General features: G+C 43.8%; 1 protein-coding gene across 4 annotated transcripts in view; it reads left to right on the top strand.

Moving 5' to 3' along the window:
• The window catches only part of unc5a (unc-5 netrin receptor A), a 164,093-nt gene that overhangs the window by 103,171 nt on the left and 37,424 nt on the right, over positions 1-23,498 (top strand). For 2 of the 4 annotated variants that reach the window (XM_050043066.1, XM_050043065.1), the window contains exons 3-6: positions 12,211-12,354; positions 13,995-14,098; positions 15,364-15,544; positions 18,825-18,992. In XM_050043066.1, the coding sequence (XP_049899023.1) occupies positions 12,211-12,354; positions 13,995-14,098; positions 15,364-15,544; positions 18,825-18,992 (597 nt within the window). The remainder of the gene's footprint in view (positions 1-12,210; positions 12,355-13,994; positions 14,099-15,363; positions 15,545-18,824; positions 18,993-23,498) is intronic. The other 2 variants (XM_050043064.1, XM_050043063.1) reach the window with 1 other exon arrangement.

The raw sequence follows: 23,498 nt of genomic DNA, 5'->3' as shown, positions 1-23,498 counted from the left end.
AAAACCTCTGCCTTCTAACTCAGACAACACTGCCGGCCACAGGCCCAAGAGGGACCAACCAATCATGGGGAGGGAGGGGGAAACCCTAATGCAATTTGTATGGCACAGAGCACTCGGCAACCAGATGGGAGCCAGGCTGACTTACCTGAAGCAGTTTTCCTTATTTACTTCAGCGCCCAAGGCCATGTCAGACAAGAGGGAGAGAAACATGTTAGCCCGAGCAAATTATCAGGGCTTTCATGTGGGTAACGTTCTATCAGATCCTCCCACTCTGCAGAATGTAATGGAAGCAGAAGCAAAGTGCTCAAGGCCTTCACCTCCGACGTGTTCTCATTCGAGGTAGGACAAGGTGTGTGTGGGAGATAAAGGAGCAGGTCCCAGTCCCTCCCAGCCTGAAGACTGTGGCATATAGAACATCCAGCTCTTGCCAATCATCGGGGTCAGGATATTGGATGGAGAGTAATTACAGCAAGGGCACTTTGGTAAGGGCACTGTGGTAAATCACGGCCCTGCCTCTGTGTGTGTGTGTGTGTGTGTGTGTGTGTATATGTTTGCTATTAAGGAAAGGTTAGGCAAAGTAATTATGGCGGGATAGTGTAAATAGAAAAATCCATTGCTTTTAATTAATGTTCATTTGATGTAATCTGTTGTGGCTTTTCTAAAGTGGCAGATATAAATGTGAAACATGCCAGTGATTCTAATGTCTAGTGTGTGTTGTGTGCACCCGGTGACATGAGAGAACTATTCTGAAGTTTTGTGCATCAATTCATTATCACGTTCCAAACCTGCGAACACCTGTGCAACTAAAACATGTATGTACACAGTGCTGTGCATTGTTGTGACATCCTGTGTGTGTACTTAGTGTGGTGTTGCGCCAGTGACAAATGTGGCGGTGAAATATCTTGCAGAGTGAAGATCTCACTCTCATGGGGCATGCAAAGTGTGTACATCATTATTCATCATTACTACTGAGCTCAAACGATTTCCACTCACTTCTTAGCCCTTTAGATATTGCTGTGCACATTTGAAGTTTGAATAAGCTGACTGTTAACCCTTAAATTATCTCCTCTTGCTGGTAGAGCATATCTTTGAGGCATGATATTTTGTTTAAAATGTAGGTGTTCTTACCTGAAAGGAAACGTCAGTAACCAAATTATAGTCTGTATATCACTTACTCACACCGTGTTACGTCGAATATGGAAAATAAAACGTTTCTTTTCTTGTATACCTCCACGATAAACGAAGAATCCAAAAAGTGATAAAATTCTTGATGAATTGAAGTCATAGGGGGCCGTCTTTAACAACAGCAAAACTGAATTACAGCACTCAACTCGTCTCAGACTCATTTATCCAGTCATTTGCTCAGTATTTCCCAGAGACGTGCATTTTCACTGAATCATTACTATTTAAAACACGTCTGCATGAACAGTCAGTCATAAACAGGCACCCACAAATGGTGTCCCTGCACTTTCTATTTGGAAATATTTTGAATGTGTTGTTTTTATTCACAATGTATGTGTTTAAAAAGTTCTGAGCATATGACTGGATAAATGAGACTTGGATTAAACTGCAGGAGATGTGTCAGGGTTTGTAAACAGATGTTTTCATATAGTTTTGCGGCCCCCTATGACTTAAATTCACCAAGAATTTTTTGGATTCTTTGTTCACTGCGGAACAGCAACAACTTTATCTTCCCGAATTCAATGTGACACAGCTTGAGAAACTGATATACAAAATGATCATTCGGGGGGGTGAAGTATTCCTTTAAACTGATGAAGCCATCTCAGCACTTGGTTGAAGTGTGTTAGGTGACAGGTTCCCCAAAATTCCCAGGAAACACTTAAAGGGATAGTGCACCCCAAAATGTTTTAGAGTCCTCACAACACTTGCGGAGATCCAAGGGGAGAGGGGGTAGCAACACAACTTGGATCACTACGGACGAGCAGTATGGAGATATTTTGTGGTTTCAATTATGTGTTTTTGGACGTTTGAATCTGGGGCGCCGTAAGCCTCCATTAGGTGGAGTTGTGTTGCTACCCCCTCTCCCCTTGGATCTCCGCAAGTGTTGTGAGGACTCTAAAACTTCACCTGAGCCTCCATCGGCATATGGGTGAGTGGATAATAGGTGAATTTTCATTTTGTGCACTATTCCTTTAAGAGGAATCAAACCTTTTCAGGTGGCACCTCTTCAGGAACCTAACTACAGAAACTGGCATCTCTTGAGTTTCTGTTTACGGTTTCGGCTTCATTGGTAAGCATTTTGTTTTTGGTTAGTTTTAGACCCTCAAAAAAGTGTGATGACTTTAGAAGTTTAAAAAAAAACAGGCTGTGCAGCTTCTGCCAAAAGTATGTGTCAAGATTGAAGTGTTAACACAGGTCAGCAATGGTTTGTAGAAAACCACAAGAAGAGAATCTGTCATCTTAAAAAAACTGTTGTGCTGCTGCACAACCACACAAGTCTGATCTAGTTCTGAAAAAAAAAAATAACTGCAGATTACAGCCTATGACTTTTTTTTTTTTTCATTTCATTTTTCATTTCATCTTTAAAAAATCCTTCATATTTATGTTATATGTTAAAAAAAGATTAAGTTTGGTTGGGCATATAATTAAAAAAAAAAATTCTGGATGTGACCATTAGATGGTTAAAGAGACCTGCGCCTTTATTCACTCAGTAACAGAAGCAGAATTTCAAAACAGGCATGTTAGTCCATGACTTTCATTAGGGTTTCTTCAGTCCTGCACCATTTACTCTTCTCACCCCGCCGCCGAGGCTCCACCTGAGTCTCCTTGGAGTGGCATTGGGCTGAACCTAGCCGGATTGATTGGAGCGCTACCTGCTCGCCTGTTTGTCAGCCATGAATAATCTGTAACGACATTCAGAGCATCAGCGGGGGCCTTGCAGCGTGCATTCATTGTGGAAAATGGACAGCTCAATCAAAAGAAGCTCTTGAAAAGCTGGCCATAACCGGAGGCAGAGCCTTGACCCAGAACGCTGTCCCACTGACTCGAGTCGCAACCTCACCAACAGCCCTGAATGGGAGGCCTGACTGCTGCATTCCCAGTGAACTCAGGGCTGCTTTTCGCCTCTCCCCCTCTCCTGTTCCCGTCTGTCTTGCTGTTTAATAGAGCCATGCTTCACCCAGAAGGCCACGTTATCCTTGTTAAGAGACAGATGCTTATGGCGCCACCTGCCATTCTCGGCTCTCCCCGTCAGGTAGCATGAGCCACCCATCACTGCACTGCTTTACATGGTAATGAAAGTCTGAAGACTTGACGATAAAGCAGTTATGCCCTTGGCTCTGTGACCTGGGGTTAACTTTGTATTATTTACACATGGAAATGCTGTGCAGGTTGGCATGTACCTGTGTTTTTAGACTGACTTCAACAGGCTGTTAAGCTCCAGAGTTGTTTTTTGACAGCCTGGCTCGGTATCAGGATTTCGTCAGGATGTAGAAAAGGTAAAGTAATTGGTCTGGGGAAGAGTGAATTGCAGGTCCCTTGAAAAGAAGCTCTGGACGCTCATGGTGCTGATGATGACACTGATGCCATCCTGTACAAAGACGAACCACAGGAGGAAATGAAACACTTAGAGCCTGCTTTTGACTGGTTGCCAGGATGTGCAGACAGTGCATTCTTAAAAGCGTTCATCTGTGATGTCTCCCCTCAACCATTGTGAACTCTCTCCTTTGAAATGGTGCATTCCCCTGATGTAGAGTCACCCAACCCTAATCCCCCTATATCCACTGATGAATCCCAGCGACACACACAGTAGGGATGCCGCCTAATTGAATTTCCTTGGTCACAATGAACACACACTCAGGACCTGCAAGTTCCAGTCCTTGCCTTTGATAAGCAAATGACCCCTATGGAATTGAGGTCACAGCCTGCGAAAACAAGAGTGAGAGAGAGAGAGAGAGAAAAATAAAGTCCCGCACTCAGACAAGCCCAATATCGACTCACCCGGGATTGAGTCCAATGATGTTTACCCTGTGTGTGTTGAGCCCCTGTTGGCTCAGGGGGAAATTCATCCTACACACACATGCACACACACACAAAGATGTCTGAGCTCTTGCCTCTCACGGTGTGACTTGTCCCTTTTTGTCACTGTAAGTGTGACTGTTCTTCCTGAATGGGCTACATGTGTAAATAGTCTTATCTTTGCCATGGATTATAATAAAGCAGAGTAGTGTAAATGTTTGCGTGTCCTATGTGTGTGTGTGTGTGCCAGTAGATCTAGTAATATCTTTTGTTGTACTCCGTTGCCTCAAGACTGTTCAACAAGCTCCATCATACAATGGTAGGGTCAGTTAATTCATGAACTCAGCCACTCTGCATCTCCTCCACTCTTTTTTTATTCTTTCCGTTTCATTTGTTAAAACTCAGGAAGTCTTAAGGCAGAACACTGTGTTTGCTTTCGTGTCTCGAAGAGTGCACAGCCTAGATGCTTTTATAGATGCTCCTTTTAGATAAGAGCCCGGCATGCTCTCTGTCCGCTTCACACACAGACTGTTGATTAACAGAACCATGTATGTTCAGGCGAGCTGAATCACAGGACATCAAGGGAGTTGTTTTCAAATTGGGAATGAGGTGGAGGTGTGTGTCGCCTGCACTTCTTCCCCCACACTTTAACTGCGTCAGTCAGTGTGATTTACTCACTAAAATGTCTTTTAACATTATCTACTGATTGTCCAGTCTTCAGTTATTACTCTGCACTTATAGCGGCTCAGCTTTACAAGCAGCACTGAGCACTGAGTGATTTGTAGGCTTTTTGCTATCTAATTGCTGGAGGCTGTTGGGGATGTACTCGAGCACGACTGAGAGGGGCTGAAAAGAGCACTGCCACCTTCCATGTATGTTTTTTTAGGTTAAAAAAAAGGCATGTGATCTGTTTTTATTTAAGGGTATCACTCCTAAAAAGATGCTAGAGTCACCTATCACTCACAGGAACAGTGCTCTTTATTTTTTCTTAAAGGCCATTCACACTAAGAACAATAACAATGGCTTCAGTATCCACACTGATGAACAATAACATTCTGTAAACAGTGATGCCAAGGACGCGCTGCGTGCTCCAGCTGTGACGTCTTCTCATTTCCGTTAATAATGATAAAAAAATAAAACACTTAGCACTGATTCGAAGAGAGCCTGATTGCATCCCAGATGTCCCCCTTCTCTATAGTGTCCTCATAAAGACTGTTTGTTTTATCAAACAGTGTTGTTGTTTTTTTTAAACCTCAGTGATGAGTCTCTAAGCAATGTCATCCACCATGTTGAACATGACGCCCTGCGAATATGGACGGATTTTGAATGGCTGTCAGTTGACTTGTTGACTGTTGGTGTTTCTGTTGTTCATCAAATCCCTTTGAGAGTGATCCCAACAATACTGATCGCTAGGGGTATAAATCACCAGTTTCATCATGATACGATATTATATTGATTCTTTGGACAACGAGAAGATATTTTCATTACAAAGTCTGCCACAATATACTGTAATTTCAAATTGATGTGATTTAGGGGTCTGCAATCAATATGATATTATATGCCCATTTAACCCAAGCGGTTACAGAAGAAGCTGCCACCTTTTTCTCTTTTGCTTTTGGCCATAAAAGTTAAAAGCAATAATGTAAATAACTGTACCTATTAAGTGGTGTAAAGTTTACTTTAAACTGACTCCACTAGCACATAAAACAGCAAATGGGACAAGTTAACCTTCTGCCAGAAAGCCCTTTCTGGAAAAAATCTTTTAACGTTGAATTTAACGTAAACCATCATCTGTTTCCTAAAACTTCAGGTCTATCTGGCAATAAATCGTATACCGTTGGAAAGCCTCTTTATTTCCCTTTTAAATGGTGCCAAACAGCTTTTTTTGCTGTTGCTATTGACTCTTGTTTTGAGCTTCTGGCACCCCCAGGTGCTCACAATCAGGTGCCTGATTGGCACCTGATTGTGAGCACCTGTTAGCATGGGCCCTGCTACAGTGGTCAGTTGGTGTCTGCTCCAAGAATCGGCATGCCACGTTTCACTGATCTGGATAGGGTCCGTGTGAAAGGGCAACTTAAAGCTGGTGTACTGCAAAACCAAGTTGGCATTATTTGGAGTGAGCCCTAGTACCGTCTTAAGGCCAAGTTCCATATCACGGGGGATGTCAGAGACAGGCTGCAAAGTAGGCGTCCCAAGAAGACAGTTTCCTCATCCTGTCGGCACTTAGGAACCATAGGCAGTCTTCTACAGATTTACAGTCATGGTTTGCAGGACGATATGGCCGACAGCTCTCTGCACAGACAATCTGGAACAGACTGCACGCAGGGGTCTCATAGGGCTGCCAGGAGGCCTGCCATGACTGCCCTCCACCGTCAGGCCCTACAAAGCTCACCCCCACAGAGCGGGGTTTATCAGAAACTACCTCCAGAATTTGGGAGTGGAGAGGATGGAATGGCCTGCCAGCAGTCCTGACCTCAACCCCAATGAACACTTGTGGGATCAGCTCGGGCATGCTGTTAGTGCCCGAGTGACCAACACAACCACGTTGGCTGACTTGTGACGAATGCTGGTTGAAGAATGCGATGCCATCTCACAAAAATGTGTCACCAGGCTGGTGACCAGCATGAGGAGGAGGTGCCAGGCTGTTGTGGCTGTGTATGGTTCTTCCACATGCTACTGAGGCTCCTGTTTGTTAAATGAATAAATTGTTAAATTGCCAATATGTCTTGTTTCTTCAGACTTCAATCATCCAATCCACCAAACAACACCAAACAAGAGTCAACAGCAAAAAATAGTGGTTCGGCACTGGCAGAGAAGATTTGGCAAATTTTTCATGGGCGCAACCCACATACTTAGCTCTGCTGCTCATCCCACAAATGCATGTTCCTTACAAATGTGGCACCATTTAAAAGGGAAATAAACAGGCATTCCACACGGGATAAGATTTATTGCCAAGAAGCATTGTTACAACAAAGAAACACAAATGTCCTTACTTTTTGTGCTTAGTTGAGATAGATGTTTTTACTTTACATCTGTGGCATTGGATTGTTGATCATTAAATCAATATTGCTCCAGATCGATGGATTGTTACACCCCTACTGATCGCCACTGCCATTGTTATTATAATTGTGGTGTGGACTCCACTATCCACTTGAGTTAGAACGATTTTTTAAAGTGATATATTTATAGTTATAGTTATTGAAAATACTGCATTGTTTATCACAAAGTATCTGTTCTTTGTCAAGGGAATGAAACATGATTTTAAGTAGGGTTAATGCATTAATAAAACCTGGAAACCTGGAGGACCAAAAATGAGCTTAACTTGGGGGTGGAGACTTAAGATGTTGCCATGGGTGACAACGCAGAGACCTTGTTCCACAGGGGACAAAAAGGATTCAGTGCATTAATAATGCAGCAGGTTACATAGCCTAACTTTGTTTACAGTGCTACAGTGTGAAGCACTTTCCATCACTTTAACTTCAGTCTGTCCTCCACACCTCAGACACCAAACCTACACCTTCGCAGAACATGAGTCATCCAAACCTACATTCACAACCATGCTCCTGACCATAGCTCGACAAGGTTCAGCAAGTTAAAAAACTTTTCTTTGTCATAAGTTAACACAGATGTTTCTAGTTCAATGTAGTGATCCTGCACTCAGTACTCTGAGTGCAGGATCACTACATTGTTCCTATAAAAATATTACAGTACAGGATTACCGTAACCCTATAGTTGGTATTGACAGTGATAATAAACCATAAATTATGTTTGTTTCAGTCTTGAAGATACTAGTTTTTCTTGAGCTATCAACGACCAGCACAAACATTGCGGTGACCACTTTAACTTGATTTTATCTACACAAGAGCTGATGTAATTCTTTGGCTTCATGCTGATGAGTGTGTATGTGGGACTGCAGGTGCAAAGCCAGGTCTTCTGTAGGCAGCACGAACCAGGAGTTAACATGTAACTGCCATCTGGTATCAGTGTGTTAAAGAACATGTTATGCATATTTATCAAGCCCTGTCAAACAGGGAGTTTGGGTGTGAAGTGTGATTTACTGCCAAAAGACAGGAGCTGATTTTATTGGTATTGGCACAGTTATGACTGTGTGTGAATGATACGTTCTGTGTGCAAGCATGCATTACCTCTTCATTTCGGTGCAATGTTACAAAGCTTTAGAGATGTGTATTTTCCAAATATTATGGGTAAGTACAGCCGAGTAAGTTGCCCCATTGCACTCCAATAAAAATAAACTCACCAGGGTTCCAGCTGTAAGCCCAGAATTCACACAGTGTCAATCACATAATCACCCTTTAAAATTTTAATTTCACTGAGGTTTGGGATATGAGCTAATTTATAAATGGGCCGCAGATCAAACCGAAGGCTGGGGGAATCGTGTCATGTTTTAATTATCGTTTAACAGGAATGTTAAGTGCACGTTCAGACTCTTGCAAGGAAAGGAAGTGTAAATTTCTTCTTACCCTCTTTAGTTCCTCACACCTTGGAAGCAGCTGAGCATACTTTTATGAATCGATATTGATATAATTGAGTCATAAGCGTGTCAGTTTTCAGGAAGACAAAGCTTTCTATGAATCGGTGGTGTAGTTGCTGTATCAGTCATCTGTGAGTGATGTTCATAAAGTTTTGTTTTGCTCGCAGCCCTCCCAGCGAAACAGACTTTGGAAAAACAACAGTAAACAGCAGCCTGTTCAATCATTATTAACTGCTATAAAATTACAGTCCTATTTTGTTCACAAAGTGATGAGATTATTGTGTCCTACTTATTAATTGGAGTGAAATTGGACAGAGTGACTCACAGCAGTGTTACTGGAAGGTGTCAGACACAGAAAGCAGGTAATTATGGAGACAGGAAGAGATAAGGAAACAGAATGCAATTACCCTGGCAAGCAGAGCTTCAAATTGCTCCTCTTAGGATTTCTCACTTCAGGTTGCTATTGTTCATTCTTTGCATCTCCATACTGATCTATTCCTTTCACCCTCTAGCTCAAAGAAGAGGGAAGGTTTGCATTAATCAAATGAATTTCTACCTTAAGTAGAGCCGTACAAAGCACTGAACACGTCTTATTGACGAATTTTAAATTTATGTATTCAATTTTTTTTTTCCTCCGAATCATTTTGTGCACATAAACTGCTGAGCTCAGTCTAAATCAGGGCCATCAGATGTTCCCATTGTTCTTCACATCCAAGGTTGTGACAGTGTCTCAGAGTTTAGTTCCATTTAGCATTCAAGTTTGAGGTTGTGTTTCAGATTAATCTTCCCTCTCTGTCTGTGACACTACAAGCGTACTGTAAGGGGTTGCGGGGGGGGCTGGAGCCTATCCCAGCTGACATTGCGCAAGAGGCGAGGTACACCCTAGACAGGTTGCCAGACTATTGCAGCTAACACAAAGAGACAGACAACCATTCATGCTCACATTCACACCAACAGGCAGTTTAGAGTCTGTGGAAGGAAGCTGGAGAACCCAAAGAGAGCCCACGCTGACACAGGGAGAGAACATGCAAACTCCGCACAGAGGGGCTCCCCCACCCTAGGGTTTGAATCCTCTACCCTGGATTCGAACAGGGAACCCTCTTGCTGTGAGGCGACAATGCTAACCACTGCCCCCAGTATCCTTAAAGCGGTAGAAAAACGTCTTTTTCTGCTTAATTCAATATCCATCATTTGAATGGAAGCACTCAGTTGCATACAATGCCCCCACCATTCCTCCCCATCCAAACGATTTTCACACAAATACATTTTGAAAGTGTTCAAATTACTAAAACATTGATTAAATAACTGTACAAAACTGTACACGCTGAACTGCCAGCTCCGTCAATACACTGCACTTGACTTTACCACACCACAGACTGTATCAGTTGAAGCTGTTGCGGTCACACAGTGCATTAAATCAAAGAAAGTCTGCAGTGATTGGCTGCAAGCAAAACCAGAAAGTTGTTTTTTTCTAGATCGGGGAACAAAAAGGATCGAATGCAGGTATTGTTTGACTGAAGAAGTTGTGATACTGCTTGGTACAGGGTTATTTCAGTCCATACTTTAAGGGTATTGAGTCCCGATACCCAGCCCTAATATCAAGCACACATGTATAACAAAATATAACAACCCCCCCTCCCTAATCCCTCCCTAGTATTCAAGATGTAAATTGCACTTTGCAGCATGTACTATAAAAAGTGTATATGTAACCAACAAAAAAAAATGCTGCTCCTGCTGCATTAGGCCCAATTTCATTTTTTTCTGTTGGTGCTGTGGCTGACTGTTTGTTTGGAATACAAAATGCAGCTGTGAGAATAACCATTGTTCTCAGATTGCATATGTAGAGATTGTGAATGCTGTTCTTGTTGTATAAGGTACCTGTTTTTTTATTTCTTCCGTTCGAAGGGGAAAGCTAAATGCTGCCCTGCTGCTGATTCAGAGGAAGAAGAAGAGTTTCTTCTGCTCCATTTCTTCATTCTCTGCAGTGCCCATTTTGTTGCTTTAGCCATTTGTTTTAGCATTTAGGTGCTCTCTCAGCCTGTGCCCCGCACTGTCTCTGCAGGCACACACACACACACACACACACACACACACACACACTGACAGAGGAGCTTGAGAGAGAGAAAGAAAGTCAGCAAATGAGAGTGAACTCCGCAGCCCAGCCTTTTATTTCAAACTTTTTTGACAGTTCTTTGGCTGAATTATTAAAGCCAATATGAACATACAAATATCACTTTTTCTCCTTTTTGCAGAGACGAGCATGTTGGTGAAATCCTGCATGCAGCACAGGGTGTTGTTGACGCTCAGAGTGGCGCTCCAGGGCTGGATTCACTGCACACGTACTCACATTTACTGTGATCGCATATAGCAAAATCTCCCGCATTTAGACACTAATACATGGGGGGGGGTCCGCCAGTGACCCTTACAGCTACTTATCATCGTGTGGCTGCCAGCAATGAAGCCACTCTGCTATTCTTCCTGACAGCTCATGTCACAGCCGGGCCAGCCTGCACTCACACAAGCCTTCACAAATCCATACACAGTTTGCCTCGCATTGTTTACGAAAAATCCCCCGTTATTGGCTTGATGAGCACTCCGTATCGGCACCAGTGCTTTCTGTAATTGCTGTATAGGTTTGATGGCCTGATAGGTGCCACTTAGCCAAACTTCAGTCAGCTTCAGTCTGGAGCTGGGAATGATCACTGCAGACGGATCAAGTGTGCGAGGGGAGTATAGGAGTGTCACAAAGTGCTTTTATGTAAATGGAAGTTGAAGAGCTGCTCTCCATTGAGACTTAAATATACAGCATTGTATATGCTACTCTGTCAGTCTTGGGGATGTGTCCGCTGTGACAGTAAAATGTTCTGTGTTCATATAAAAGGTTCAACACCACTCTCTCCAGAAGACCCCAGAGAGAAAAGATGAGAGGGAGTGAGAGCCTGAAGCTGGGGGAAAAACACGGCAATCTCTTCATCAGAGTGAAGAGAAAGTAGGACACGTGGAAGGGATCAAGGTCCTAGCTCAATATATCAGAGATACGTGTGGGTTACAGGTCCACATGAAAGGTCAAAGGAAAATGAAATGAAGGATTACTTCTGAAATATCAAAAAAAAAAAAGACAGACAACGCGATATTGTTTGGACGGTTTAGCAGAATGAATTTTGTCCCATTGTTCCTTTGTTTAGAGAAGCGTTGTCTTTACTTTCTTCTTGAAAAGCAGTAAAGCTATTTTTGCCCTGCGTTACAGCAGCATCACTGATATATCAACACTGTTGTGGAAATGCTCCATAGAATGTGAACTCTCCCCCCCTCCTGGATTTAATAATAGAGAAGCAGGTCGTGCTGAGTATTTTTGTTTGTAGAGTGTTTGTTTAGCGCTTCCTTGTTCCTTCCCAACTGTTGGTGTTTTAACGCCTTCCAAATTACACCAAGGATAGCTGTGAGGCTCTCTTCTCATTTTCCTCGGTTAACAAGCACTCTGTTTATATATGATTATGGTTCTCCGCTTGTTTATTCTGCCTGGCTTTTTTTTAAATTACTTTGCCGGTTTAGTTCAAGGTACAAAATGCAGGAAAGGATTCAGTTGAGCTCATTTGTTTTTCTGCGGAGAAATATTTATGGTCATTTCATTCTTCGTCGCCGTCAAACGAGTTGATGGCGGGGATAAACCTGCGCTCACTCAGCCCCCCCCCCTTCCTGTTCAGCATTTTGACAAAAATTTTCCTGTGTTTGCTTTGCAGCGCTGCCAATCATGCAGGTGACAATTGACATTACCAGACAGCAGGTGGAGAAGATCTTCGGTCTGGATGAGTACTGGTGTCAGTGTGTCGCCTGGAGCACCACCGGGACTCAGAAGAGCCAAAAAGCGTACATCAGGATCGCTTGTGAGTTCACTTTAACACGTTCACTGTGTCATTACAGATGCACACGCCGCCTATCAAGGTGCTTACATATTGCATGTCACTTTGTAATAAGAGGATATTAGCACAATTTTTTTTTCTCACTTTGGGTGGTTGGGGAGGGAACTTTCATTTAACAGTTAGCCCAGAGGCCATTATGATCTGTGCACCACAGTGCATTACTGTGATTACAATTTAGTTAAATCATCTTCCTGTGATTCTTCTTACAAGAAGTAAATATTTGACCCTGGCAGGAAGAAACAGAGAGTAATGCATCTGCTTGAAGGCAGTTTTGGAAGGAGAAAAAAAAAGTGGAACACTGAATTTGAGTATTCATGAGCGTATTTTTCACTGGATACAGTATATCAGCAATGATCCCTATGAAAGTAACTGGAATAAAAACAGATTTGAAATTTATTGCTGTGCAGCAATCATAAATCTGTCTGGGGAACACAGACACATCCCTCGCTGCAGCCTCAAAAGCTTTATTAGAAGAAGCCATTTTACATTTGAGTATTTTAAAGCATTCTGCCTATTAATTCCCACATAAATATGCATTATTCCAGACAGAGCCCGACGCTGCGCTGTCTCCAAACCACCAGACGTTTTGAAAACACACATTCATTATCCAACCTTGTTTGAGAGCTCAACAAAGTCAGCTAGATGTGAGATAAGGACACACACACATTCTTCAATACGTGTGTGCGTACAGGTTCACATTCACGTGCGCACCAATACACACTCATACATGTGAGCCTTCCAGGACCGTTACATCTTAAGTCTCCTCCAGTCCCATTGTATCGGCTTTAATTAAATTGAATGTCGTGAAACTCTCCACTTGTCTTAATGTTCCTCTTACTATGATTGGTCAGGACAGGCTCAACATCTGTTTAAAGGAATTCACCGGCGGCTCGCAACCGCACCCTCGGCCCCTCGCAACACAAGAACACATTGCTCCGCTTTGAGTCAAAACCCGGGGTGAGCGCATCAAATTTGCGCCAACCTGCCAGCTATCAGCATCCTGTCTGACTCATCAGCTACAAAGAGCTTTGCTTTTATTTATTATTTTAAGAAATAAGCATTGCCAGCTTTACCTGTGTAATCCGCAGCCTGGGCTCGCAGACAAATGTATGGCAGGGCTTGGTGCAACAGTAAGAGTATCCAATGAGACGTAATGTGAAGCCCCATGCAGTCAGCCAGGCTTGCAGGAGCTCTTGTCCAGGCGCCTCGGGGCTGTGTTTTTGTGTGGCTGCTCCAAGCCCTCATACAGATGGAAGCTGGAGGCTGGCGGATGCTGGAGAGAGAGTGGGTGGTAGGGGAGGAGTGAGGGGTAATGCAATTGCTTTTGCTTGATGCCGGGCCCCTCTGGCAGCAGACAAGCATCTCTGAACCAGCCAGGCAGCCTGTAATAAGCAACATGGTTGGTGCCACCGATCCCTGTGTGGCTTAGGGGCCAACTGGAGTGCGACATGCACAGCGAGGCCATGGGTGGACGTTTCAAGAATGAGGAAAATTTAGAGGCGTCGCCTAGCCAAGTTTTGTGGATAGGAGCATTTAATGTAAATCTTCCACGCTCTCACAGATATCATAATTGGTTGCGTTTCTCCCCGTCTCTTTCCCCGCAGACCTGAGAAAGAACTTTGAGGAGGAGCCGCAGGGTAAAGAGGTGGCATTGGACCAGGAGGTGTTACTGCGCTGCCATCCCCCCGAGGGAGTGCCACAAGCCGAGGTGAGACACGGATACAGAAGATATTTATAGGCCCACATCTAGCATCCATTTACCCTTTCCTCACCAGGAGGACAAAGAGCAAAAAGTAGCCCGGGATCAGCTCCCCTGCATCTCTCCCTTGCTCCACCAGGGAACAGACAACCCTGTACGGATAAATTACACCTCTAATTATTCCCCATTATTGATTTATTATCTCTCTTACATCTCTGAGAAGCCGTATATCACAGCGTCTCGTCACATCACTCAGGATAGGCTTGGAGGCTTCACTCCCCGTTTGGCATCTCTAAAGACCTATCCATAATTAATGGGTCTATTTGCCTCTCTCTTTCTCTCCCTATCCCATTCTCCATCTCTCTGCCGTCTCTCCATGTACCGTGTCTCTCATACACTCTTGTTGTGCTCAGCTCTCTCTCTCTTCTCCTCGCATCTCTCAGTGGTGTGTGTCTGTGTTTAGAGGACCAGACTGGGGCCAGCTGTTTCACCTCGTCTGCTGCATCCTCCCAGTCCCAGATAGGCACTAACCGCTCTAATAACAACACAAGAGGAGGTTAGGCCAGCCACTCAGACAGCCCAGAGACCAGGAGCAGCAGACTAGCCAATCACAGCTTGACAGTGTAGGGACAGTTTGCAGAGAAATGGGAAGGAAGGTGCCAACCGCAGTTCAACAGAAAAGAACATCAGAGCAGAAGTCACCACGGGAGAAAACAGGGATAGCGCACAAGAGGAAGAAAGCCCAATTATATACGGCATCGCAACTGGCAGTAATACCGACAACAATGCCGCCGCACCGTAGCTACTCTTGAGACGGTGCGAGGTCAAGTGAGAGCAAGAAAACAAGCAAACCAATCTGAGAGTACACCAAAATAGGAATAACATCAGTTTTGGGCTTCTGCGAGAGGGCACAGAAACTACACAAAGCATGATCAGTTTCACTCTCAGACCACCACCAGCTACAGAGATCTCCAGCAGCTACAAAATAAAAGCTGCATTTCCCACACAAAGAGAATGAATATTAAAAGTCCATGGGGTGTATAGGTAAATTAATTCCATCTCGGTATCACTTTCATACCAAGCTACATTTGTTCTTTTTTTTGTCTGTTTGATTGCATCAAAAACAGAAGTACCTCACAGCTTTTCCTATCAATGTAGAAATGTGTAATCCACAGCATGTGTGGTCACTGTAGAGCTGCTAGGATGGCGGCGGGGGAGTGGGGGACAATTTTATTAAGTTGGAGTGAATTTTGACCCATGAAACGTATTTTCAGGTGGAGTGGCAGAGAAACGAGGATGTGATCAACCCAGCGAGCGACCCCAATTATTTCATCACAACCGACCATAATCTCGTCATCAAAAAGGCCCGGCTGGCGGACACGGGCAACTACACCTGTGTGGCCAAAAACATCGTCGCTCGCCGCAAAAGCACCTCTGCCACGGTCCTAGTCTATGGTAGGTGATAACTTCTCTCGACAGATGTCAGAGCTGTTCACACGGAGGGTAATGAGAGGTCTGGGGGTGAATGATCCCCGGCTTCAAACTCTACAAACAGCTTTAATGAATCATGTATTGCTTGCATGTTGCTTGTGTTATCCCATATGTCTACATTAACCTCTGCATGTTCTCTTGCATGGACGATACCTGGGAGCACTTCTTCTATCAAGTGGTTGTAATATTACTCTCAGATTCTACAGTGCAGTTTTAATAACAATATGCTGTGTTACACATTTGTAACGTATGGTGACAACTTGCATAAGTCAGCATTATTTTTCAGCAAACAATAAATTACCGTATCATAAATAACGACATAAAGACATAGTGGTGTATCCGCACATTAATTAGCACAACTTAAAATGTTACTGGCAGACGTTCTGCCAAAGCTGGCAGTCTCCAATCTCTGGGCTGCCATCTTCCTCCTTCTCTGTAGTGAATCCAATACAAGATGAGGAATTGAATTAACAGCAAACTGTAAATAATGACTTGGCTTGATAAGCAGACTGATCTTTATTAAAATTCAGAGGAACAGCATATTTTCAATCACAGAGGGTTCCTTGGGTACTGGCACTAGTTTTGCATACGTTACAGCCACAGTTAATTCTCAGCAACATGCAAACGGGAGATGGTAATCATGTGGGGAATGCATCATGAAAGCAACTTTGGTGCATATAAAAAATGTATGATCTGGCACAATGTCTGACACAGGGTCCGTTTTTTTGATGAGGCTGCCAGTAGGAGACGAGGCTATGATGAGCTGCAGAGTCAGAAAAAGAGTTCTTGTGTATTATCTAACACGGCGGCAGAGAAAACATATGCCACAAATATACAGCACTATGTAGGAGTATGCACACCTCTTCAGCTTTTGCAGCATTTCTTCTACTATGAAATGATTTTAAGATGCAACTGTTTCTAGTTTTTTTTGCGTGAGATCCACATATATTTTCCCCAAGACTAAATATAAAAGAAAATTCAGGTTATTTTAAGGAAATTAATACATTTATAAAACAGGGGGTGCACTGTGAGTATGCATATCCCTTGTGAAATCAGGGTGTCGGTGGGTATTATTTGATCAAAATCTAATACATTGTGCAGCTCTCAAATTCAGGTTTAAGCTGCTTGAATTATAATTGAATTAATTTCCTTTTAATACTGTAGTTTCTCTGCCTAACAAATACTCCCAGTGGAATCTCAATGGATTTTAAGGTGTAGGATGAATTTAAATTAGGAAAACATGGTCATAATGTGAGAGTCACTTTGAGAGTTTATGCAACAAGGACAAAAATCTTCACTGTACTATAGCAAAAAAAATACATGTTTATAGTTTAGATAGATGAACTAGAGTGAGAACACATCTGCATGTATTACTTTATTTAGAAATGTCATTATCAAATCGATATTTACCAGAGAAGATGAAATAGATTGTAAGAGAAATCACTATATATCAGATCTCTGACAAAACACTTCATGTAATTTCCTTTTAGACTGATTTTTATAATTCAGCAAACTGTGCAGACCCTGTAGGGGTTTCAAACATTTAGATAGCGCTGTGTGACTGTAAGTATAGCTGAAAAATGAGGCATGTGCACTTCTACGGTGAACGGTTTCAGATGAAATGTGTTAATTTGGAGCATGCAGTCAAAACACACATTCTCATGCACTCCTCCAAGCCTCCAGCGTAAAAATGGGGGGGAAAAAATCCCAATTATTCCTCCTGTTGATTATAATTGATTAGCTTGTTGTTGAAAGACTTGCTCTGCAGATGAAGAAATGTAGAGTTGAAATGACTGTGGAGGCAGGAGCATTCACATTCCTATTGTTTGCCTTTCTCGTATTGTCAAACAATATTTATTTTTTTTCGCTCTCAGACCCCGACAAATTGTGAACAAATTGCCGGGGTGCTTGCATGTGCAATTTTATTTCTTCACATCACTCTATGTGCTTGACAAGATGACAAATGTATTACCATTGTAGTAATATTTGAGGTTAAATCAAAATAGAAGTGGTCTTGTCCAAAAGAAAGCAAAGAAAAATGCACTTACCTGAGAGAATCACAGTCCAACACGCTAGCTGATCTAGCTAGCCGTACCAAGTCATAATAACTGCTACTTTTCAAAGGGGGTTCAACGGGGGGCCAGAGATGCATTTTAACAAGGCCTGGCTGGTGTGACTGCACTCTGTGCTAAGAGGTAATCAGGGGCCGAGTTGCCTGGCAATTTACCTCGCCGTGGCGGGCAATCAATCGCATAGAGAGGGCAAGGAAATGATTCAGCCGCGACAAGCACAGGAGAGAGTTAGGGGGGAAATTAGGAAAGGGAGTTTGTACAGAGAGGGAACGACAGCGCCATTCAAGCCGATGAATCAGGATTCTCTGTATCTCGTAAGCTGAGGCAAACACAGGATATACAGGAAGGAGCTGATTAGAATTAAGCCAGCGTGATTTGATGTAATCACCTGCCGCAATCCAGCAATATAACAACAATTATATGTCAATAGACGGTTAAGGTTCAGCACACAGGCACTGGCTTTTAAAGTGCCTGAACTCCGAGTTTCAGATATAAAAGAGGAATAAATGATACAGTGTTGTTTTCTGCAATCCAAAGAATACTTGAGTTGAACAATGACGTGTGAAATCAGCAGTGGATGTTTGAAGTACACAATCTGAATTACTGGAACAGCCACAATATATTTATTTTTCAGTAGTGTGTTGGCATTTCCAAGGAGTAGACGTTGATTTTTTCTTTTTTATGCATTTATGACCATGAGCATTTTGCTGTAAATGGCAGTTCTTTTACATGGATTATATTCCGACTGAATTATGAGTGTTTTGTGTAATGTCTTGCATTAGCTCGGTGAAATGTGGAGGGATTTTTAAAATGTCCACTAGTTACTTTGCAGAAACTGTGTCTTCCTCAGAGATAAGGTCAAAGATGGCAAGCTGTCATGTTATTTTCTGCTCCCTGTTGAAGCCATTTTGTTTTCACTGCAGTTGGCTGTAATTCCAACTCGGACACAGGAAGCAGCCCCCTTTTGCTCTTGCTCTTCCATTAGTTCACCTTGCAGTGCCGAACCAAAGAGTGTAACAGCAGTCACGATTATTCTAGCGCAACACACCTCTTTTCCTTGGTGCATGTCGGGTAATCCTGGCTGCTCTGTCCCTTCATCCATCCATCCCTCCCTCCCAACCTACCCCCCCCTTCCCTCACCCACTACACCACCCCCGGCGCCGGTCTGACAGTCAACGGCGGCTGGTCCACGTGGACCACCTGGTCGTCCTGCAGTGCTGTGTGTGGGCGTGGCTGGCAGAAGAGGAGTCGGAGCTGCACCAACCCCACGCCACTGAATGGAGGCACATCCTGTGAGGGGCAGAACGTCCAGAAAAGTGCCTGCGTGGCCACCTGTCCAGGTAACTCCCAGGCAACCCCGTTTGTCCTGTGGCGCTTGGCTTCCTGTGGCTTCCTTTTTGCATTTTTTTGCATCTAGAAGTCATCAATTCATCTTTATTTTGGCTGCCTTTTGTACCTGCACCCAGGTCTTTCCTTAGATATCAGTGCTTCTGTTGTTTCCTGCAATTAGCCTGCTTCCACAGCAATGTCAGAGTCTATTAGTCTTCACAGTAAGGCCTCATCCTGAAAGAGATTTATTATTATCACTCTTTGTTCACATCTCTCTTTATCTGCTGTGCTGTACGCAGACCCTGCTTTTATTTCAGAGACCTGTCTGCTTTAAGAGACATGGTCCCAGCCATGGCACTGTGTCAGACCAGCGAGTACATTTGTTATTGTTTGCTGCTCAAGCTATGTAGTAAATACGGGCAATAAAAAGCTGAATTATGGCGGCCTGTGTGCCATGTTTACGTGTGAGGAGTTGAGGGCGTTTCATTTGCCTGCCCGTTCTCCCTTGTGAGAGCGTCGGAGAGGCAGAGAGTGTCCTGCCTGATACTGAGCAACACATATCGATCTCCGGTAGCCTGAGATGGAAGTCAAGCTGCTTCATTTGCAGTCCCACATTAGCCCCCTGACAGAGGCAGAGATAGCGAGGGAGTGGGAGCAGGATAGGAAAAAGGAGGTGTAAGGTGAAATCAGGGATAGAGACAGATGGAATCAGATACAGTGTAAGGAAGGCATGAACAAAGCCAAGAGTGAGAGAGGAGAGGAGAGGAGAGGAAAACTGAGAAAGAAGCAGAAAAGGCCCCGAGTGTTTGTACAAGAGCTTGCTGTTTAGCTGCCAGCAGATGAGTCTGCGGACGTATAGCCGGGGCTCTGCAGCCATGCTGACCGCAGGAGAAATCTCCCACGCTCGGTAAATAGCAGAGAGGGAAATCCAACACCTCTGGCAGTGGCAGCCTCTCCGTGCCTAAAACAGAGGTTATCTTCCTCAGTGAATCAGGGCGTTGTGTTACACGTCTCCCATGTAAAGACATCACTAGATGTCAAGCGTGAGTGTAAGTAACATGGCCCACTGGAATACAGCAGGAGGAGGAAGACAAAGGAAACACAGCAATGCATGACGCTCCATCAGGACACTATCGGGATGGATTTGGAATTATTAGCGCTGGAGCAACGAGTAATGGAATTAGAGGGGTGTCCAGGGATGCTTGACATTCCCCCACAGCAAAGCAGGATACTGACCTCCATGAGCTTAAAGAGATTAATGTCAGTCCAAGCTGCTATTGTTAGACCAGACCCCGCCCTCCTCTATCGTTCTCTTGCCCCACAAGGAGAAAGTGTGTAATTTCAACCCTTAGGGTGCTGTGACAGAAATTGCATTGTGCCCTGTGAACACAGTTTGCAGACACTTTGGAAAAGAAAGAACTTCTGTTTTTTTCTCTTGATGAGAGACGCTACAGCGACGTGACCTCGCTTGCACCTCTATCAGTCCTGTTGTTTGGCAACAGAGAGTAGTCTCTGCCTCCTTCCCTCAGTCGTTACCCGTCTCAGGCAGAACATCAGTGGCACAGACAGCCCCGGCTGTCAGACCCCGGAGAGGGTTCCCCTCGAGGCCCAAGTCCACTACGGCGGAGCCTCGGGATGATGGGCTGTTGTTTCCATCCACAAATTGTACCGCGGCTCTGTTGTGTACTCTGAGACATGCCTCTGAAGTCCCCCCAGATAAACTGACCGCTCCCATCATTTGTCACCCAGCACACACACACACACACACACACACAATCCAGCAATGACAACCCCCAAATACATCTGAATCCCCACTTTGATTCATCAAACACATGATTAACACATGTTTGAATCATCACCCTGAATACTTGAATAGATGTTCTCATAGAGTCACGTTCAGCGAGGGGGAACAGATGAGACCTAGCAGAGAGTATCCTTACATACTGGATAACAACTTTAATTATCACTTTGCTTAAAGCCTTTGCAGGCCTAATCCATTGCACTCACAGTAGATGGTGATTTTAGCCCATTTCAGAATAAAGAGACTTGGGAAGAATAAATTACATGGGGAGCTGTAATGCTGCAGATAGACATCATGTTATTTATTTAGACATGGCTGACATTTGGATTCAGAGGGAGTGTTTTTTTTTTTTTTTAAAGTCAGCCTTGAGAGGCATTTTTTCCTCAGTGCCTTTGTTTTTGAGTTGCATTTTTAAAAATTACATGATTTAATTCAGGTCTTGTTTCAAGAGCTCATTAATTATCTAGACTCGAGATTCTTTGTTGATTATAAGCTCTCTAGTGCATTTAACTTGCAGCATTAGATCTTTGAAATGAGTTACAGGAAAAATACATTTTGTTTTTTAGCCGCTTATTCTTTGTAATTTGTTGTTGCAGTCTGTTTTGTCCAAAACACATCGATGGCCTCACAGATTTGCTGTGCGCCTCCTTTGGGGATAAAGAGATGCTGTCAACTGAATGAATATTCGCTGGAAACAAATCAATTTAAATTTGGAACCAACAACATGCAAAGGCCATAATATGTCCCTGCATTGCCCGGCTAAGTCTATATATATTTCTCGTTGAAATGCCGATGGCCATGTGTTGTTCCACATTCAAAAAGTAGCAGAGCAGTTCAGCCACAGAGGGACATTTCAACACGCATGCTTCATATGAGCTTCAACAGACCGACACCATCTACACCGGCCTGTTTGTAACAGAAGTCTCTACATGTCTTTTCACAATGACTCTTGTATCTGAATGCGAGCTCCCACCTCTCATCTGGAGAGTGAGAAACTAGGAAGGCTCATCTGTATTTTTGTCGAAGTCTCCAAAGTGTTTAATGAGAGTTGGCGGAGGCCTGTGTGGCAGATCAGATGGGCTCCATGCTGGGAGAGACACGGGGAGCTGTGGAGGAGGAGGAGGAGGCTGAGGCTAAAGCCTGAGGCTCAGAGCAGAGCAGATCAACACTTGAGACAGCGAGTAGCCAAACTATGCGAGAGCTTATCTCCATTTCTCTTTCCGCTCCCTGCCTTCTCCTTTTCCTTTTGTCTCCATCTCATTGTATCCCGCTCAAGTATCCCACATAAATCTGCAGTCCATCCCTCACCCTCTGGTTGACTCTGCCCCCGCGCGGACTTGTGGTCAGAGCCAACAGTCATGGCAAAATGTCAGATCACGGCAGCATTTCCAACAAAGATGCACTACCTGAGCCAACAGCAAATAGTTAGTCCCCAGTTTTGGAAGTGACACAGTGGCAACTGCCCCACTCAAATGAATTAGAAGTGTTGCTGATGTGTTCGAGAACAGCAAACAACCTGAAGAGATTTCTAACTCGCGTGAATTATTTAAATATCGTACTGATCCCTCAGGCTTGCCAGAGGAGCCGTGAGATTTCTACTAGATGGAAAATAAACAGACTCGGGGCTGGTGTATTTGTGCACGCGTACTTGTAAGCGTGTGTTTGTGCATGTTCGTGTTGTACACATGCAAGTTAGCGCCCATATGTCTACTGTCTGCACTGCAGGCGAATGTCTAAGTCTAATTTGAAAGTAAGCATTCGCATGTCTCTGGATATTATCAGAGAGTGTTCTGGAGACTCCATATTTTATCCAAGGGAAAAAAATAAGGGCTATGGCTAATAAATGTGAGAGAAAAACACTTTAGTTCAAAAGACGGTGGCCATCTGGTGACAGTCTCGCATCGGCGCTGTTTTTAATCATTCTGTGCCATTGGTTTTGGCTCACCCTCTTCATATCTCATTCTGTCTCATTTCGGTGTGTTCTGGCGGTTCAGTCAACATAAGGGAGTACACTCAGCTTTGTACAGTTAACGATGATATACTACATCACAACCACTAACACAACTCGAACTTTTAGATATATGAAATGTGTCAGAAATACAGAATAAGGTTTGGTTATTAATCTGTGCTGCATCACCCACTTCTTTGGCTCAGATATCAACCCCCTCCATTGGCCTGTGGTTTTCTGCGGCTTTTTTTTCATCAGCCTTTGAACACTAGGATTAAGGGTGGTTACTGTGCGCACATGTGTGCTGACAGGACAGTGGGAGCAGAGGGGTGGCCTGCTGGTCTCAGTGGTACTTGTCTACCTCCTCGTGTTCTCCTCAAGGACACAGAAACCATAGGTGTCCGATGATCTCGGACTGTGTCCGTCAGCAGCCATTGTCATTTTGAACAGCAAAGCCTCAAACAGGCCCTCCTACCGACCTGTACAGAATGGTCGGGTTTCTTTTGCTTCTCCCCTCTACACCATGTCCAAATGGGGGCTTGCCACTGGGCTATTGTATTACTGTCCCTCCTGAGAGACCTGCCTGACCTAAAACCTGTGGTGCTGCATGATTGAAAATCAGCTGTGGTGCCTTTTGCAGTAGAGCTAACAATCTCTTTCTGGGGATTTGATAAGGAGAACTGTGGCTGTGGACAACAATTTTCTTGTGTGGATTCTGAGAAAGTAAAGGGATGAGGTTTGGTTCTGATTTCAGCTTTAAATTTGAAA

This window comes from Epinephelus moara, chromosome 4 (genome assembly GCF_006386435.1).
Source record: "Epinephelus moara isolate mb chromosome 4, YSFRI_EMoa_1.0, whole genome shotgun sequence".
Lineage (NCBI taxonomy): Eukaryota > Metazoa > Chordata > Actinopteri > Perciformes > Serranidae > Epinephelus > Epinephelus moara.
This window is presented reverse-complemented; position numbering and strand designations above follow the sequence as displayed.